Genomic DNA, 20,345 nt, shown 5'->3' with positions numbered 1-20,345 from the left:
ATTTCATTTAACTCTTAACTTTGTAAAACATTTTTCAGTTTCAAGAGCATGGAGCAAAGGGAGGAGATTTTATTCAATTTTATGAGTTTGCCCAGGGACTTGGGGTCAGAGTCAGTCAAGAATAGTAAAATGGACCTACACCTCCTCGTATACTCAAATACTCTTGTATCATTCTTCCTTTCGAGAGGCGGGTTATTACAAGAAGGCAAATATCCGTCAGCATCACTCTGCTGTCTATTTGCAAGGCTGGTGTCTGGAGGAAAAGTTTCAGATGATGGAGCAATAGAGGTTTTTGTATTGAATCCAGTAACTTTTTAAAATTGTGTGTTTATGTGTGTGTGAAATGATTAAATGTAGCACACATACAAAAGAGTATATAATACATATACATATAATTTGAAGAATGGTGATAAAACAAAAACCAACGCACCCCGACCTATGTTAAGATATAGAACATATCCAGCACTTTAGAAATGCCCCGTGTGCCTCTCTACTCCCTCTCAACAAAGGAAACCACTATCCTGTCTATGTGTTGGACGTAGAAACAAGGAAATCCTTGTTGTACATTATAGTTTGGCCACTTACTTATGTATCTCTAAATAATATGTACTTGTTTTTTAGGTCAGACACAAGCACAAACCTAACTGTGCAAGGAAAGGGGAATATTGCCACTATCGATGGAGGCTCCAGGAGAAGGTAAGCCAAACAGAATTTCTGGGCTGTGAGCTGGCTTCAGCTTCCTTCAGAGTTTACAAGTGCTGTTTCCAGGAAACCAGTAGGTAAAGCTGTGAATGAGTTCTGGAAACATAAAACAGTTTGGCAGAAAGATGGGATAAGCCTGGAATCGCATACTAAGAAGAAATGTTGTCAGAGGAAGGGGGCTGATCTCTCTTTCTGCTTTGCAGGTCACTGAGGCCTAACTCCAGGTCTTAGGAGTATAGAAACAGAAGCTTGTTCTCAGCTGATCCAGCCATCGTGACTTAGAAGAGAAAGCAGGAAGCTCATTAGCACCTGGGCCAGTTCTCCTGAATGTTCCGTCCTGGGGTTGAGAAGATGGTACAGTGGTAGCCGTGTCTTAGTGATGACAACTTATATTCTGCATCTTGACTGACATTCTCCAATCTAGACAAGCAGCTCTCTTCTGGTGCATAGCTGTCATCCTGAGATCTACCTTCACAATTCTCTGGGGAAATCCTTTCCCTTCTTTCCTGTGTCCTAAGCTTGTTTCCCATATTTCTTACTTTTTCTTTAACTCTCTTTTTGATGAGCACAGCCCCTCAAAAATATTTGAGAAAGGGTCTGTTACCGACAAGACAGTAAGATTTTTTTCTAATTGGAATGTTGGAAAATATCTTTAATCTACCATTATACGTGGATGATGGTGTGGCTAGTGTTTTAGTCTGAGTTCTCTTGAAAACAGAAAACACAGTATAATGCCTCCACAGCTTGGCAAGGGTGCAAACTCTCAGAGGATAGCCAGAGCAGGTTATAATGCACACAAAACTTTGCTTAAATTTTGGTAATGACAAAATACAATCAAAGGGTAGCTTTAAAAAGCTATAAAACTGGCCACTCTTAGGTCCCAAACCAGATGCCAAGTCCCTGCCTAGTTCCATAGCAGAAGCAAACCAGCTCCTACAGAGGAGAATCTCCAGAGAGCTTTTTCTTTTTTTGCTTCAGTTAGGAGAAAATTCTCTCTTTCTTTCTTCACGGTTTACTCTCCTTTGTTGTTCCAGAAAAGTTGTCAATGGAACACCCATTCTTTTGAGAGAAATTGAGGAGAGGGAGGATGGGTGGAGAACTCCCATTCCAGCCCACAGGTCTGATGGCTCAGACAAAGCAATCACAACAGGCCACCATATATTCTTCCAAGTCTGGCCTGTTTTGTAAATAATATAACACGGGAGAACAACAATCCAGTTTACACCATGCCAGAAACAAGCCAACTCTTTTTATTGTCTTCACTGTCAAGGTGAAGAAGCAATCACTAGGAATTTCTGTGAGCAAGTATTTGAATAAAAAATTGCACAATTTTCAAGAACAGATGATACTTTCTAGGCATAAAGCAGCCAAAATTGTGGAGAAATTCTAGGGAAAAATGCAAACTCAGAAGAGAAATGGTTCTGCTAAAGATGTATTAATTTGTGTCATCAGCAACAACTTAGTCTGAAACATCTAAATGCAGGTGACTTTATAGCAATGGTATGTAAGCATATACACTCCCCTTAAGAAAGAGGGAAAGGGAGAGAAGAGCGGGGAGGGGAAGAGGAAAGGAGAAAAAGGAAAGGATATCAATTTCTTATAGTTAAAATGTTAGCAGCTGTATTTAAGGGTTAAGAAAATGTTTAAACATTACAAATTTTTTAAACCAAACTTACTGTTCTCTTGTTCCTGATTACCAAGAAAAAAGATAAAGTGCAGCCTGGTTATATGTACCTATACGGTCGGTATTTGTTTATTTCAAGTGTTTCCAAGCATTGTTTAAAATTTATTAAAATTGATTACTGTGAAAATTAATGGTGGCTCAGTATTGCAACAGTAGTTGTAAATGATTCAATGGTAGGCTTGTGAAGTTTTATTAAAGATATATTGTACCCAAAGTCCATAAAAACCTCAATTTGTCTTGTAATACAATACAATGTTGTTAAGAGAGCTAACCCATCACAGTAGAGTTTTTCTTAATACAGTGGTTCCTGACATTTCTCTTATAAAACTCAAACAGTGTTACATGCTTTTTGTTTGATAACGCTATTCTTTTACTTGACTTCGTCTAAGTTCAATGCTTCCTTAACATTTCTGTGATAAACGACCCATTTTGGTAACCTATATAAAACAAAGCAAATTTTCTCCAGTGCTACACTGAAGGCTTCATCCCTAGAAAAAGAAACCTGTTTGTAACTCTTCGGTGACATTTCTTTGTCTCTGAAGATAATTAAAACCAAGAATTTCGTTATTACCCTTAGTATGCAATCAAGAAAGATCCTGTGTGACCTCATGTAAGCCTGTCTCTCCATTTTAATCAGTTTTCACCTTTATATTTCCTCCACTAACTGTGAGCTTCTTGAGGTTGTGGTCTGTGATTTAGATATTGTTTAACCCTAACTGAATATGAGGATCACATCCAAATATTAACAACGATTCCTTATTTTCAGCAAATAGCCAGCATCCAAACTTCTGTGATTGTTTCATGTATTTTTTTTAGTTTATTTGTTTATATAGGATTCAAACGATGCCCATATATTGCAATTAGTTGGTGTGTCTCTTAAGGCTCTTTTCATCTGTAAGTACCTCTCCATTTCCTTTTCTTTAATCTTTGAATCTATCTGTTGAGGAGCTGAGCGTTTTTCTTTAAAGACTCCAACAGTCTGGATATTTGTGATTGTATCCCCGTTGTCTTAGTTGATCCAGGCTGCTACGACAGAACACCATTGACCAGGTGGCTTCAACAAGGAAATTTTATTTTATTTCTCACAGTTCTGGAGGCTGGGAAGTCCAAGACCAGGGTGCTAGCTGATTCTCTGTCTGTTGTCTCGTGGCTGAATAATGTTCCATTATATCATAAAGATATATATCACATCTTCTTTATCTATTCATCTGTAAACAGATATTTACATTGTTTCCATATCTTGGCTATTATGAATAATGCTGCAGTGAACATAGGGGTACAGATATCTCCTCGAGATCTTGATTTCATTTCCTTTGGTTGTATAGCTAGTAGTGGGATTACTGGATCATATGATAGTTCTATTTTTCATTTCTTGAGGAAATTCCGTACTGTTTTCCACAGTGGTTGCACCAATTTACACTCCCACCAACAGTGCACAGAGCTTCACTTTTTTCCTCATCCTCACCAACACTTGCTATTGCTTGTCTTTTTGATGATAGACATTCTAACAGGTGTGAGGTGATGTCACGTTGTGGTTTTGATTTGCGTTTCCCTGATGATTAGTGATGTTGAGCATCTTTTCATGTACCTGTTGGCCATCTGTATGCCTTGTTTGGAAAAATGTCCATTCAGGTCCTCTGCCCATTTTTTAATCAGCTTGGTTCTTTGATATTGAGTTGTATGAGTTTTTTATATATTTTGGATATTAACTTGTTATCAGATATATGATTTGCAAATATTTTCTCCCATTTTGTAGGTTGCCTTTTCATTTTGTTGATTGTTTATTTTGCTGTGCAGAAGCTGTTTAGTTTGATGTAGTCACACTTGTTGATTTTTGCTTGTGTTGTTTTACTTTCACAGCTTGTACTTTCAGTGTCGTATGCAAAAAGTCATTGCCAAGGCCAGTGTCAAGGATCTTTTTCTCTATGTTTTCTTCCAGGAGTTTTATGGTTTCAGGTCTTACATTTAAGTCTTTAATCCATTACAAGTCATTTTTTGTGAATGGTATAAGATAGGGATCCAATTTCAATTTTTTGCATGCAAATATCCAGTTTTCTCAGTGTCATTTATTGAAGAGACTGTCCTTTCCCATTGAGTATTCTTGGCTTCCTTGTCAAATATTAGTTGACCATACGTGTGTGGATTTATTTCTGGGCTCTCAATTCTGTTCCATTGGTCTATGTTTTTATGCCAGTACCATCTGTTTTGATTACTATAGCTTTGTAATATAGTTTGAAATCAGGAAGTGTAATACTTTCAGCTTTGTTCTTTTTTCTCAAGGTTGTTTTGGCTATTCACTGTCTTTTGTGATTCCACACAAAGTTTAGGATTGTTTTGCTATTTCTTTGAGAAATACCATTGGAATTTTGATAGGGATTACATTGAATCTGTAGATTGCTTTGGGTAGGATGGACATTTTAACAATATTAATTCTTCCAGTCCATGAACATGGAATACTTCTCCATTTATTTGTGCCTTCTTCAGTTTCTTTCACCAGTTTCTTACAGTTTTCCACTCATAGATTTTTCACCTACTTGGTTAAGTTTTTCCTAGGTATTTTATTGTTCTTGATGCAATTGAAAATGGTATTGTTTTCTTTATTTCTTTTTCAGATAGTTTGTTGCTAGTGTATAGAAACACAACTGATTTTTGTATGTTGGTCTTGTATCCTCCAAATTTATTCAATTTGTTGATTAGTTCTAACAGTTTTTTAGTGGAGTCTTTAGGGTTAGACTGGTCTTTACAAGATGAGTTGGGTAGTTTCTTTCAGGGCTCGATCAAAGTTATTAATTGGGGTTGGTAGTTAACCTGCCCTATTTTCCTAGTTTTGAAATAGTTTGTAAAAGATGAAAAATTTCATTCCTCTACTCCTGGTGTTTTAGTTGGTAATCTCTACCAAAGGGTTTGGGCTCCTGCCTTTACGGCGTCAGTGCGGAAGGAGGGAGTGTAGCTAATGAGTCTAGCTAGAAATTCTTTCATAATTACTGGTTTATTTTAACTAATTTTAACATTTATAATTTCTAATACCCAAAACTATGCTGTCACTGATATTTTCACATTCAGTGGTATAAAATTCTGTATAGTATTATCTTCGTAATTTTCAAACTCTTGTGTATCTATAACTCTTTTCCTGTCAATATCAAGTTTTACCTTCTGTCTCCTTTTTCTTAATTATAGATTTCCAAAGTTTTATCTTTTTAAAAATTGTTTCTTTTGAAGAACTACGGTTATGTTATTGATCAAGCCTGTTATTTTGTGTTTGTTCTTATAGTCTTTGTTTTTATTAATATCTGGCTTTATCTTAATTCCTTTATTCTGCTTTCACTGGACTTATTTTATTGTTTTTTTCAGTGTCTTTTGGTGAAATATTATTCATTAAATTTCAACCCTTTTTATTCGGGGACAAATTCATTTATGGCTGGAAATTTCTTCCTGAGTGCTACTCTGGCTCCATACTCAGGTTTTGATTTACAGGCCTTACATGTTGTGCAGAAACAGGTTCACACAGCAGGCCTAAGACCATTATCCCTGAAAAGACCAGCCTGCAAGCTTGACTGTTGGCTGGTGTCTGGGAACTTGACTGGTAAACTCACTCCTTCACTGAAGCAAAACTTTCCCTATATAAGAAATGTAGCTCGCTGTGCCTGAACTGTGTGTACAAACCGGGTGCTTTATGCCAAACACCTGCTTTCCTTCTGGGAGTCTGGAATTTTGGAACCTACTAGGCAGCAGGTGCCTGTGTGACCAGTCCCCAGTAAAACCCTTGGGTGCTGAGTCTCTCCTGGGCTTCCCCTGGCAGAAACATCTCACACTTATTCTGCATTTTTGTTGCTGGGAGAAGAATATGCTCTGTGTGACTCCTCGTGGGAGAGAGAGGGCATAAGGAAGCCTGCACGTGGATTCTTCCAGACTCTGCCTGTGTCTTTTTCCCTTAAGACTTGCCCTGTACCCTTACTACATCGCTGTAATAAATCTTAGTCATGGGTACAACTATATGCTCAGTCCCATAAGTCCTTCTAGCAAATCTCCAAATGTGGGGATAGTCTCAGGGACCCCTGACCCACATGGCTATTCAGTTCAAGGTATTTTGTAACTGTTTCCTTATTTTTCTCTTTATCTCAAGAATTATTTGGGAGTCTGTCCCAAACTTTTCTGACATACGAATTTTCTGGCAACATGTTGATTTTTTGATTCTTTTGCAATCTTACACGATTATGACTTATATGGGATAAATATTTTGAAGTTTTTTGAGTTCAGTGATGTCTATTGCTCAATTCTCTGAACATTCCACATATATTTTTAAAAGTATGTCTGTTTGATGAAGTCTTAATTATGTATATTTATCTTAATTTTGATGAAGATTCTTAATTACGTATGTCAATTTGTCTTAATTCTCCGTGTCTGTTTGTTGAAGATTTTTAGTTATGTTATTCAGCTCCTCTTACACTTGCTTATTTTTTGACTAATCTGTTGTTTATTGAAAAAGTGTGATATTTCTCACAATTATTATAGGTATGTTCATTTTTAATACTTTTTAATATTTCTATTAGATTCCACTTGATATATTTTGAACCTACCTATATTCATAAATGTTCACTAGTGTTATATCTTCTTAGTGGATTACTCCTTTTATCAATATGAATATCCTTTTGATCCCCTGAAAGGTTTTATCTTGAATTCTATTATGTCTGATAGTAATATTGCTGTAGAATCATTGTGTTAACATGTGACAGGTATATTTTTAATATGCCTTTATTTTCAACAATACTGTATTACATTTTTTCAGATTTGTCTCTGGTAAATAACAATGGCTAGATTTTTTTTTTTTAACCAACCTAAAAGTCTCTGTGTTTTAATAGGTCTGATTAAAAGTCTCTGTCTTTTAACGGGTCTCACATTTATTGTAAATATGGATAAGTTTTGTTTTATTCCTACCTTGGTTTTTTGTTTTTTATTTGCCAAAAAATTGTTTTAAGGCTTTCTTACCTTCTGTTGGTTGGTTGTGTTTTGCAACATTGTCGTCCTTCTGCTCTGATAGTTGCATAACTGTTCATCTGTTCTTTTTGTGTTCAAGTTGTGCACATTTTTAGCTCACAAACAGAAACTCAAATTTTCTTTAAAAAACAGTCTAGAGGGGCCGGCCCTGTGGCTGAGTGGTTAAGTTCACATGCTCCACTTCGGTGGCCTGTGGTTTGCTGGTTCAGATCCTGAGTGCGGACCGGTTCACTGCCATGCCGTGGCAGCATCCCACATAGAAGAACTAGAATGACTCACAACTAGGATATACAACTATGCACTGGGGCTTTGGGGAGAAAAAAACAGAGGAAGATTGACAACAGATGTTAGCTCAGGGCCAATCTTCCTCATCAAAAAAAAACATACTTAAAAAAAAAATCTAGAGTCAAATGCGTCTACGTTCTACTCTTCCTCTCAACAAGACAAGAGATTCAGCTAGCATTTCTTTCCTTTTACACTCTCCTTCCTTCTTCCCCAACTAACTCTCATGTTGACTTCTTATGGAATTTTATTTCCAGATGGTTGGTTTAACACACACACAACTGATTTCAATTTAGCACTATTTTTTTAGATGATTACTTTGTTCACCATGTTTCTTGCTCGTAACTTCCTTCCAGAGTTATTTTTATTCTTGCTGAAATACATCCTCTAGTAATTCTTTCAAAGAATGTGGATGTTAAACTTTCTAAGGTCTCATATGTTAGAAAATGTCCTTAATTTGTGAAAGAAGCTGAATGGCTAAATTTATTCCACTGACTCTAGCAAGCTGTAGGCCCCACCTCTTCCTCCTCGCCACTCCTACCAAATCCACATTGACTATCTAACAGCTGCTAAAACCTTCACTCCAGTCTTGCAGTCCCCAAGTCCTGTCCCATGACTGGTACAGTCTAAGTTCCCCATACCTTCTGAGAACTGGAACAGTGAACAATTCTCAGAATATAGTGGAACTTTGACTGACCTTCAACAGTCTAACATGTAAATTCTTTAGGCTGTCTGCCCTCCGGCAGAACAGCCATCTTGAGCTGTTCTGTTGTGATGGTTTTAATGAAGCCTTAAGCTAACAGCTTTTAGTTAGTTTTTCTTCTTTCACAAATTCATCCTCGTTGTTAAGTGACAGTTTGGGTAAATTATTTCCCTTAAGAATTTTTAGATTTTGTTCCCTTCTCTCCTGGCACCAGTTGTTGCTGATGAGAAGTCTGTGTTCTGCAGCCATCGATTCCCTCTTCTGGGGTCGGCACTTTCTTTCACAGCCTTTGCAATTTCCTGCCAGGAATTTACCTGTGCCCTTTCTTTTTTAGGGATCCACATAATTTCTGGTCCATTAAAAGTCCTTACTCTGTTTTTCACAAATGCCAATGATTTATTTCTTTAGAAATATGCCTTTCAAAAAACCATGTATAATGATTTGGTGTTAAAAGGGGAGATTTCAGCATGTGCTCAAGTTGAAATAAGGTATTATTTTTGTTCATTTGTTTGTTTGGATGAGTCCATATGAAACTGTATCCCTGGGGAGTAGAAGTGAGTGTCTAGAGGAGGACTTTTATTTTTTACTCTTTGCATTTCTGTATTTGAAGTTCTGCTTATGAGTTTCTTTTTGATTCAAAATAATGGAGTACTTGATGCATGGGACATCTTCCTTTTCCACCTCCAAATGCGCCCACCGGGTTTCTCTGCCTGCTCCAGTGTACTGTCTGTGCTGCTTGCCAGTGTGGACAGCATCCAGGGCTCCGAGCCCTCTGTTTTCCAGCTGGGTTTGTCCAAGGCACAAATGGTAGATCAGAAAGCGGGAGGAGAGTGAGGTTGGGATATTTATTCACTGGCCTCCGTACGCTCTTCCCCTGCCACAAACCTGGTTAACCTGTGTTGGTTCCGTCCTCCTACTGAAGACAACAGCTGCCAGGCAGCCCTTTGCACATAGAGACCCTCACCTCCTTGTCTTGATCCTTCAAGCCTAGGGGTAGCAGTGGCTCCCAAGCCTGGAGAACCACCTTGCATTGCTGGCTTCTGTACATCCTGCCCACAACTTTGTAATTTGTCCCTTTGTTAGATTCTCCTCAAATTCCTCAGCTTGAGTGTCATTGATTTTTGCCCTGGATCTTGAGCAAAACAAAAAACCAAAGTGATAAAGTATTCAGGGAACTTAACTATATATATTGGTCTTTTTGCTCTTTCATAATAGAATAAAAATATTTAAGAAAAACGTAGGTGAAGAAAACTTATTGTAGTTAAAGCAACTGAGCCACAGAGAAGAAGTCCTAGTAAATATTTCATGAGTACAAACTTAAAGCTGGAGTTTCTCTCCCTTTCCCTGCTCACGCTGTTGCTGGGTTTCTGAGCCTGGAGGGAAAGCAGGCCTGAATGAGGTCTTTACGCAGCACTGTGGGATCATGCTGCAGAGATTTATATGATCTTAGAGAAGGACGGGGCCGTGGGGACCTTCTCATGCAGTGATGAACAGCGCAAAGCACTGTGCAATTTGTGAAACAGCCCTAGATTTAATTTGTGTGGCAACTATTTAAAAAGCACCCCATCCTGCTGATTCCTCAGTGTGCCTATATGAAAACATTGCAGTGATTATAATATAGTGCTAAGTTTCTCGCTGGAGAAATTCTGAAGAGTAGCTAATAATGGCAATAGGTAACATTCCCAGCATGCTTGCTGTGCACTGCAGAGCTGCTCAGAGCTTCACATGCATCATGTCCCACAGCCTCATCTAAGCCCCACGGTGGATATTCTCCACCTTGTATGATGGTAGTGGATGCCATCATTAGTCCCATTTTACTGATGAGGAAAATAGGCTGGAAAAAATGAAGGGACTCGCCCATCATCACGCAGCCATTAAGTGATGGAGCCAGGGTTCCAACCTGAGCAGTTTGACCCTGAATCCTACCCTCTTATCCACTACATTATTCCTGCTTGTTATAACATTTATGCAGAGATCTATGTGTATACATAATGCAGAACAACTGCTTTGTGCTTAACAACATACCACATATGTTGTTACAAGTCACTAAACACACCATAATGTCTTTTTAAGTGACAGCTTAATATTCAGTTGTATCAATATGCCAATTTGCTTAATCAATCTCATTGTTAAATATTAATTTGCTCTGCATTTCCTCCTAATAATTCCTTTCTAATCGTGACTCTTCTCGTATTATAATCTCTGACCTCAACATTTCCTTGAGCTTCATATGCTCATCGGTAAAATGATGATGATAATAATACTCTCACTGAGTGATTTAATATATATAGTGATAGCTATTATGATTATTATTATATATTACAGTTATTACTGTTGGGCAGTGGAGCTCTAGATGACTCGGATTTTCTCCATTTTGCTTATCATAATATAATTTGTAATGTTTAAATGTGTAATAAGAAAAATGAGTTTGTTGGAGTCTTTCTTAAACAAATTATTCATTTAAGGATATAAATGTTGAGATATGCTTTAGCTCTCCTGTCCCACAAATGGTTTTAAGATTGACCAACAACAGTCTCCAGTGCAGGCTAAACTCGTGAAGTTTTATTTCATCAAACAACGCTTATCCTGAGTTGCTTTTACCACTCCTCAATATTTCACACTCTCTACGCAATCAGAAAATGGCTGCGAGGACATTGGTCAATCCTTCCCCTTACATAAATCCACTAGAGTCTCCCTCTGATCGCTCTGTATTCACTCCTGACGCACATGCTTCTGCAGGAGAGTGAACAGGCGTCAGCGTTCACACACACACCGTAGAAATGCTGGAAAGGGCTCTTGTCTTTGTTAGGGGGGTGATGCCATATTATCAGCCCCCCACCTTTCTGTATCATCTCCTGATGACCTTTGTGAGAGTTTGGTTTGCTGTCTCAATTCTAGTGAGACTCACACACTGGTGCATTTATACCTGGGCTCCAAGCAGGGCCGAAATGGTCATGTTGCTGATGTTTTACCCAAAAAAGAAATAGCCAGTGAAATGCATCTTTAAAATAGATTATTATCCTATTTGTAAAAAGGAATCGTAGGCACATATTAACAGAAGTTAGCCTTTACTCTTCAGATTCCAAAACGTAATTTTTTTATCTATGAATGATCTCATGTCAAATAACTGAGCCAAAAAAAAAAAAGAAAGAAAAATGTGTGCATGTGTGAGAGAGAGACTAAGATTATATTTTAGTCACTTTCCTTAAGAAAGAGAAATTTAGTAGATTTATGTTTCATTATTTAGCAGCCAAAACAGCTTTTAATATATTTCATCTACTAAAAGAAAGGTTACTGATTTGACATAAATATTAGTGAAAGAATAAAACCCAATTCTCAAGACATTTTTTCTTTTATTTAAAATGTTAAATATCACAACACATTATACAATGAAATGAAGACCTTAGAATCACATTAAAACTTTTAAAACATCTCTATATAGTCACAAAACATGAAACATGCTTCGGGGATACAAATGCAGTTTGATACCAAATCTCAGCACATTTTTACCATGAAAACAAATGGAAAAGCACAAGCCTGTTTGTGAGTTTCTTTGCCTGTAGCAGTAGCTAACGTGGCCGCTTCCAAGAAACAAAAATGATTTCTTCCTTTGGAGACCGTAGCATTGACAGGTTTTACAATTTTATTGAACACTGTGCTTTGTTGAGAAATTATCACTGATGTCTACTTCTGAAGGACTCATCATATTAGAATTATAACACAGTTTTAGAACACACATTGGCACAATACGGAAAATAAACACTTTTTCAGTTATCAACTCAAAACAACAATTATTATTAAATAAATAATTATTCCTCATAGCGCTTGTCTCGCTTTACCTATCATGGGCCAGTGACACACACGAAGTTCAATAAATAATACATTAGGTAGTTCATTTACGTCTTCTTTCATAATTCTGCATTGCACTCCTTTCATAAGCCACTGAGAACAAAAAGAAGGTAAAGGGGTTTTTAAGAGGATTCACTGAGGGAGTTAAACAAATAAAGTTCAAGGCATACAGTAATTTATTTTAAACTCATAATGACTTTTTTCCCTCCATGGAAGTATTTCTAAGAGCTTTATTTGCACATCTTCCAATCTTGCTTCAGTTTTTATCCTTACTGGAAGTGATATAACCACAGAATTCTTGGTTATTTTGGTCATACATCAAACACTTGGTACCCCAAAGCATATTTCCATAATACATTCCAACGTTGATTCTCAACAGCTTTCTCAAGCAGTGGTAGACACCCATGGTGATTTTTAGAAAGGACAATGCCTAAAGTAACCAGGAATAGTGGTAGGATGAAACGTGGGACTTTTATTCTAGGACAAAGTCAAAAAACTACAGGCCATGAGCCAAATCCAGCCCACTATTTTTTCTTGTAAATAATGTTTTATTGGGACATGGCCACACACATTCATTTATGTATTATGTGTGGCTACATTAGCATTAAAATGGCAGATGTGAGTAGTTTTAACAGACACTGCAAGGCTCACAAAGTCTGAAATATTTACTGTCTGGCTCTTTACAAAAAAAGTTTGCTGATTCCTGTTATAGGGGTACCTATTGGTGTGAGGGTCTCTTCCTATCTTGTGGATACTTTCCAATGATGGGTTGTCCTTGAGACTAAAAATAACCTCACTGTCTGTAGGTAAGGCAATTGTGCTATCTAAATACAACACAGTTTGACTTACCTTCTAGCACCCTAATGGCCTGTGAAAGATTAATCAGTGCTTCCAAAGGTAGTTAACATATAGCAAGCAAGTAATTTAAGGACTTTTCCTATCTGGACAAAAAAAAGTCAAAATTATATTATATTATATTGTAGTGTAGTGTATTGTATTGTAAACAATTTCAAAGGGGTCTGTAACCACAAAAGGGTAAGGATCAGACTGTTGTGATCAAGATACTTAAGTATATTTTTCATCATTTTAGCTAATACTTCATACACTTAGATTTACGTTACAGTGAAACTACTCTGCTCTTTAAAATTCAGTATGCTCTGTATAAAATACTGCATTTAAATAGAAATAGTAGAAAGAACTGTGAAAGATAGGTAGGAATCATAGGTGCCACTGTAAACAATGTTCTCAGTGAGAGGACGTGTTGAGAGAGAAGGTAGGTAAAGGATTCAGTGTTACCACTTTCCCCTTTCACCACTGAGCAGATGATCTTTAGCATCCATACGCCCTTAAGTGAGGTTAACAATAAGCTGAACGTTTAATGTCAATCATGGATGCGCTTCTGGTGTGGAACAGTTGGAACTTCCAACTGGGCGGTCCTGAAGGAAGGCAACAGTCCGTTTCTCATCTTGGTATTTTTATATTAGGAGGAGGATGACTAGCACAAGTTCAGTTCCTGACAAGCTTTAGGTAATATGATTCTGTTCCTCAGAGAAGTGAGGTGAATGCTAATGTAACTAACCAAAGACAGATCAGTGATTTAGCTGGAGCACAATGTCCTCTTAACTGGAAGCAGAGTTTCTTATCTGGTCCTTGAACCCTCTGAAACTGTATGTGAATTTTTGTGTGTATGAGCTGATGACGGTTTCTCTGGGAAGAGGGTTTCTAGATTTCTCAGACTGTCAAAGGGGTCTGTGACTGTAAAAGGCAAGGATCAGAGGGCTGTAGAAGACTACGATAAACTTGCCTCAACTGACTATCGAAAAGATCTCTGATTGAGCATAGATTACATTTTCTGCCCATTTTTTTTCTTTTATATTTTCTTAACTAAAATGGAGAAGTAAAGATTTAGTCTCAAATTGATCCTGATTCTTTATAGTAATTTTATTTATTATCTATAATTATATTATTTCTTTAAGTATATTTAATAGCATATCTATATTATTTATAAAGTTAAGCCTGTTCTGAAACCTGTATCAATTCTGGAAATAGAAAGTTGATGACAAATATGATTATCAAGAAAACCACAGTTATATAGGGCTAATGGATACTTCTGACATAAGTAAAGCCAGCGTGGTTTAGATTTATATTCCATTTCCAAAAGTGGGAAGATGATACATAGTAATAAAACAATTTTAAGTTTTTCATTTAAAACTTCATTTAAGTTTTTCAACAACTCATTTCATTCATGGGTAACTTTAAAATTTAAACTTGAGCAGTCTCAAAATTACTGATGAAGAAATACATATATAGTGTATAAATATGGAAGGTACAGAACCAACATAAATACTAGGATAGATGTTTTTTGCATGACTTTTCCAGATAATTAAGCCAGCACATCCTAGTTATAGATTTTCTAGAAACGTAAAATACTCTAAATGGATGAGATAGCTACTGATTACTTTCTAAATAATCACATGATTAGTATTTTAATTCTATTTTCACTGAAGGTAAAATAAAGAGAATTTGAATAGCTTTTCCTTGAAATCTAAACTAAGCACTATAATGCCTAAACGTGCTTAGCAAAAAATCAGTCTCTATGAAAATGATACAGCGGTTATTTAACCTTGAAAATAGTGTGATGAATGAGTTAAGAAATAAGAGTTTTCAGATATATGTATGTGGCATTTACATAGAAGACAGAAACTAAAGGGAAGAAAGCTAACATGTAGCCTTTATATCAAGTGAAAGAGTCGTTCAGAATTAAAATGGGTTATGTGGAGAATTGTGGCATCCTTTCTCTCTAAGGGTTTTATGGCCAGAACTAATTATAACCCTCCAGGATGCTTTGATTGTGCTCCTTTTTCAAAGCATTGGAATGCACTATATTACTCTCATGCTTTCAAACATCCAACAGAATGTTTAGAGTTTGAGCTTCTATAACTTCATGAAAAGTACATGATTTGGAGAAATGGATTTGGGTTTTTTTGTTTATGTACATATTTTTGTGTTGGAAGACTGCCAGATGTAAGGTCTTGTAAGACTTTCAAATTACCTTGGTAACAAGTTAAAATTTGATCTTATTTCCCATATAGCCTCCTCCCCTTAGTTCAGTTCATTTAACATGTGGCTTATTTAGCAGATTTAAGGGAAAAAATATTAGACTAGCCCGAAGATTCAGCTCAGGTAATGATTAAATGGGGCAGACACTGGTAAGGCTGGTGGTTTGAGAAAGACAGATTGATATTGTGGTTACATTAGCTTAATCAACTGTAAATCCATTCTTGGATTTATTTATTGCAATTAGATTTTTTTCACCATAAATACTCATTTTAAATTTATCATTCCTTTTTAATACTTTGAAAACTATGCCTTAGAAAGAAAATAATACAAGTAGATTTAAGATACTGTCTATTTTCAGTCATTATTTTATACATACCAGAATTTAAAGCTCTTTTGCCCATTAGTCCAACAAAGGAATCTGTTTTATGCCCTGGAAAAATACATTTAGGGGTATTTTAATATGTATATCTTGAGGAAATAAACTGTTATAACTAGTACCAAAAAAAAGCAAGCTTCCGAATATATTCCCATTTAATAAATATATATCTACTTCAAGTTTTGCTGAGCCTGAAGAAATGCAGATTCCTAAAAAGTCTTATAATTAACACGGAAACAATACAATGAAAGCACTTCCTCAATTCTATATCTAGATATTAGCAAGTACCTTTATTCATATTATATTTTATCTGTTTATAAAGTTTTATATATTGTTGCTATTGAAGCTACCTTTGACTTTTAGGGAGTCAGTGTCGCATTTGTGTGACAGAGAAATATCCAAGCTTATTTCCTCATGTTACTAAGTATGTTGTATTTCTCAGGAACTCAACCTTAGTTAAGTCAGATTCCTATACCTGATAATTAGAGACTTCTAAAAGGTCATTATTTCTATTTTATTGGATTTAAAAAAAATACTCCTTTTGGAAAAGTGTGTTAGTTTTGACATTAATAGAATGCATTTATTTTTATTGCATAGAATTTTCTGCACAGAATTCCCTTATAAGTCAAATCTGTTGAAACTAAGTATAAATGACATTTATTTTCAAAGATGAAGCCTTTGGCAAGGTTATTACTTTAACTGTATTGGGAGAATGTCTCTTGGTTTACACTGTTATTAGTTGAAAATAAGGCTGCCATCTTAATGCGGCATACTCTGCCACCCAGTGAACCAAAATCCAAATCAGAGTAAGTAAGTGGACAGTATAATTAAGATGGACCCCAGGGACTTCCTGTCAACTCTGGTTCCATTAACTGGGATCTAACGACCATCAAGTGCCACAATTCTGCCATCTTCACTGCCCTAAGAAATGTTTCACTGTGTTTTGATAGATTGAGGTTTCCCATTCAATTATAGAATCAAAAAACTACATTTCTATCTATATTTACCTTTAATAAAGATTCTCTATTCAAACATTTGCTCAAGCCTCTTAATTGGCTGCTGGATTACCCTAATAAGTGCTGTCATTGCAAGATCCATCATACTAAAATGACTTAGAAGATACCTGTAAATGCCTTTTTGTTTTTGTTTTGCAGTGGAAGTAGTGGTGGAGGGGGTGGGGAGAGAAATGTGTGGTGGATTTCTACCTCTAGAACTGAAATTCTTCTCTAAAACTAACAATTTATAGGAGCTAAAGGATTTCTTTCTTTTTTTAGCAGCTTAAAACAGCAACAAATACTTAATATCTCACAGTTTCTGTGTGTCAGGAATTTCGCAACAGTTTAGCTGGGAGTTAAAGGATTTTTAACATCACGTATTCTTTTCATAAGTATGCCACGTCTCAACGACAGAGCTTTAAACGATCGCGATCTGGATGTAATAGGAGCCTCCTTCATTCTTATATTGTCTTAACTAAAAATATGAGGTCCTAAGTTATAATAGAAAATAAGATCAGATATTATATAACGTGGGATTCAATCTAATTTACATTTGCATTTGATAAATGTCAAAATAATTTTGAACTTACTTTTATGAGAGATCTGGCCATGTCCTGGAAGAAAGAAAGATAAAATGAGCAAAGAATAAATTTGTTTTAAAGAAATTACAGTATATCTTTAAAAGAGAACTATAAAATAAATTGATTTTTAAAATACGTGATAGTCCCATTCATGTACTATCCCGAGGAATACAGCAGAGCCACAAATGCTAACCAAATTATTAATAATATAAACAAAATATTTTAACAAACAAAAGGAATACTTTTGAAGTGCTTTCTATGGGTCACAGATTCAAATGCAGGCCCAGGAGACTGCTCCTGAGGGCTGTGAAGTACTGTTGGGCCACACCACCTCTCTGTTTTCTTACAAGAAACACATCTTCAAGGAGGGCCACCCATTTGATGCTCGGGAGAGAGACAGATGCAAATCTGTCTCTTTATTAAACAAGCATTATCAAGAATCCATATTTCAGCCCATAAAAGACTTTCTTCACTTTCCTACAATGTGCATTCACAATAGTAAAATAAAGATTCATAGAAATGTTTACCATAAAGAGCCTTTAACAGGGCCACTTGTTTTTCAATTGAGGAATCTGACAAGAGACGAATTGACATTAACTATTTACACGTTCCACTGATGGTGTGATAAATTCAAGGTAACGAGTATTTCTGCCACGACACCGGGCAGCTAAGTCTGTTCTAACCCCAGCGGTCTATAATTAGCTTCCGCATGCACTTCGACCATTCCCAGAACCACCCTCTGGAGGCCCCGTGCTTTCTCCTCCTCCGTTAGTTTGGATCTTTAGTCAAGGGAGCATTTAGCTAAGGTCGGTTCCTGTTCTTGGTGGTTTGGGTCTCTAACACTGTGCAGTACGTGAAACGGCTCTCTCCCTCCCTCCGCGGACATGTGCGTGTGTTAGTGAGCTGCGGCCCAGAGTCGCGCCCGGGGAATAACACCCATTTTAGGGGTGGAAATCTCTACTCAGAGGGCAAGAGAGACTGGGTGCTCTGAGAACGAGCGAGCAGACAGGCCAGGGTGCCCGGAGACACACAGAGAGGGATAGCTGCCCATCTCACCAGCATCCCGTTTGCCCATTAATCCGAAGAACTGCTGAGGCTTGGGTCTCCGGGCGATTCTCTGCAGAAGATGCTCAAAGGGCTCGGGCAGCTCCTCCTGGAGGACAGACGTACGGACAAATCGGCTTGTAGGCAACCAGTGCGAGGTTCCCAGAACCCAGAGTCATTCCGATGGTGCGCTCCAACCCTAGGCGAACCTCGGCTGCAGGCAGTGAGGCCCCCGGGCCAGGGCCGGGAAGCTGGCTCCTCAGGGAGGCAAGAGGAGGCCAGGCTTTCCCACGGCGAGACTGAGTAGGGTCCAGGCCGGCGCGCTCCCTTTCTCCACCCCTCCTAGCGCCAACTCCTGTCCAGCTCCGCCGCCTCCCTCAAGCCCTGCCCTTGCGAGTCAGCAGGAGGAGCAGCGCCTCAGAGCCCTGCGCGCTTTCCACTCTTTCCTCCCAGCGAGGAGACCCTCTGCCATGAAGCTACCTGACTTTGTCTTGACTCTGGCTCTGGCTTTGGAAACGCCTCACTGCCCTAAATGCACACAGGTGTGTGTCGGGTGGAGATGAGTGACAACGCTTTAAAGCGACCTGCACGGGGCGACTTTTACTGTTCCCGCTAGGCGCGCTCCCTTGCACCAATAGCCTGTGAGCCATGTAAAGGTCAGGTCCGTACAATGTGGAAGCGGGAAGTTACTTCCCGCCCACCTAAGCCCCTCTAAGCCTCTAGCAGCTCATCCCTTGCCCCGACTGCTGCCTGCGTCCAGCGCGCCCGCCTCTGCCCCTGCCCAGCGTTTCCAATCGCCGGCTCCTTGCAGCTGGACTGGAGTTCCCGAAATCCCGTTACCCGGGGACGAAACCTTGTGAGGTTTCCAGCCTTATGAGAATCCCGGGCTCGTCAGGGAGTGCATCATTCCTCCAGGGAGTTCCCGAGACCCGACGGTGCAGCCCTCGGGAGGAAACTTGGATAGTGGGCACAAAATCTCGCGCGGAACCCAGCGGATGGCATTCCTTTACACGCCGGCCTCACTCCCCCGCGCGCCTCCACCGCCTCTGGTCGCGGTCGCGGTGCCCTCCAGGCTAACTAGGAGCTATCGCGGGGGGAAAGCGACAGCTCCTGAGCCCAGGAAGAAGGGAGCGGGCCGTCAGGGGCCCGGGTCTCACCTTGATCTGGTCGCTGTCGGACCAGTCGGACCAATAATTCAGATCATCGTTGGCTCCGATTTCTTCTGCCAACAGTTGAGTAGAGACGAGAAAAATGACTGCCAAGGCCACGAGGATTTTCATGTTGGATTTCTGGGAAGAGTAGGGAGAACAGCCGGAGGAGAGAAAAATATATATATTAGGGGTGGCTATCCAAGAATTGAGGGAGCAGAATTTTCAGTCCCACAAAAGAACTCAGGGTCCCCTGAACCAAGATAAAAAGCCTGAGGGCTGAAGTCCTGCCTGTGCCCCTTAGGAAAGAGAATCATGCCCCAAAGCTTCTCAAATCCCCTTCTCCTTGCATCCCAACTCCCCCAGCTCCCAACCCACCGATCCACACCTTTAAACCAGGAGCCTCTGCAGGTAGAAGACAAAGAGGGACACTGGCATTTGTGATACCCGTCTCCCCGCTGTCCCCCCACTGTCTCTCGCCCGAGCGGTTCATCCAACGCCGCCAGCAGCCACCTGGGAGCGATGCGCGGCGCGGAAAGCCCACCTGGCCCGGCGTAGGCACTCACTGCGGCGGACAGGCCCGCGGGGTTCCTCCGGCCGGTCTGAGCGCACGCGGGGCGCTCCGCACTCTTGGTCGCCGCTGCGGTGGAGCGGAGGTCGCAGCGCGCTCTTTTGCCTGCACAGCTCCGCTCGGTATTTATCCGAAGCTCCACGAGCCTCGAAACCCACGTGACACGCTCCCCACGCGACTTTCTGCTCAATATTTAATTAGCCGCCTCCTTTCGCTTGCGTCTGATTGAGAGTTTCCGAGACGGTAACCCGTCGGTGCCCACAACATCTGGACCCAATTGGCTTCGAAATGACGCAAATTTAGGAAATTCAAGATCTCGCCATCCAATCCCGAGCGGCCAGTCTTCTTCCGTCTG

At 39.0% G+C, this 20,345-nt stretch overlaps 1 protein-coding gene across 12 annotated transcripts; it reads right to left on the bottom strand.

The window, feature by feature from the left end:
* Nucleotides 1-11,699: 11,699 nt before the first annotated feature.
* TAC1 (tachykinin precursor 1) lies at nt 11,700-20,265 on the bottom strand. 12 transcript variants are annotated; one of them, XM_014859396.3, is made up of 7 exons: nt 19,986-20,265; nt 19,429-19,560; nt 18,284-18,380; nt 17,755-17,799; nt 17,237-17,260; nt 15,652-15,705; nt 11,700-12,308 (listed from the first exon to the last, which is right to left on the bottom strand). In XM_014859396.3, the coding sequence occupies exons 2-7, from the start codon at nt 19,549-19,551 to the stop codon at nt 12,259-12,261; spliced, it is 393 nt and encodes a 130-aa protein (XP_014714882.1). In that variant the 5' UTR covers nt 19,552-19,560; nt 19,986-20,265; the 3' UTR covers nt 11,700-12,258. The 12 variants fall into 12 exon arrangements, with proteins under 12 accessions (XP_014714882.1, XP_014714881.1, XP_044631668.1 ...); XM_014859395.3 differs by having other exon boundaries at nt 19,964-20,155; XM_044775733.2 differs by having other exon boundaries at nt 19,933-20,136.
* Between the last annotated feature and the right edge of the window lie 80 nt (nt 20,266-20,345).

Source organism: Equus asinus, chromosome 1 (genome assembly GCF_041296235.1).
Source record: "Equus asinus isolate D_3611 breed Donkey chromosome 1, EquAss-T2T_v2, whole genome shotgun sequence".
Lineage (NCBI taxonomy): Eukaryota > Metazoa > Chordata > Mammalia > Perissodactyla > Equidae > Equus > Equus asinus.
Note: the sequence above shows the minus strand (reverse complement) of the source record. Positions and strands in the feature narration are given on the sequence as shown.

Bases quoted from the DNA above. Each gene is read 5' to 3' on its own strand.
- TAC1 (XM_070508813.1), bottom strand. From the start codon at position 19,912: ATGAACCGCTCGGGCGAGAGACAGTGGGGGGACAGCGGGGAGACGGGT. The intron at 15,706-17,236 runs GTAAGTTCAAAA...GTATTTTTCCAG, and splicing joins TGGCCAGATCTCTCATAAAA to GGCATAAAACAGATTCCTTT. The intron at 12,309-15,651 runs GTATGTATAAAA...TTTTGTTCTCAG, and splicing joins CAAAAGAGCTTTAAATTCTG to TGGCTTATGAAAGGAGTGCA.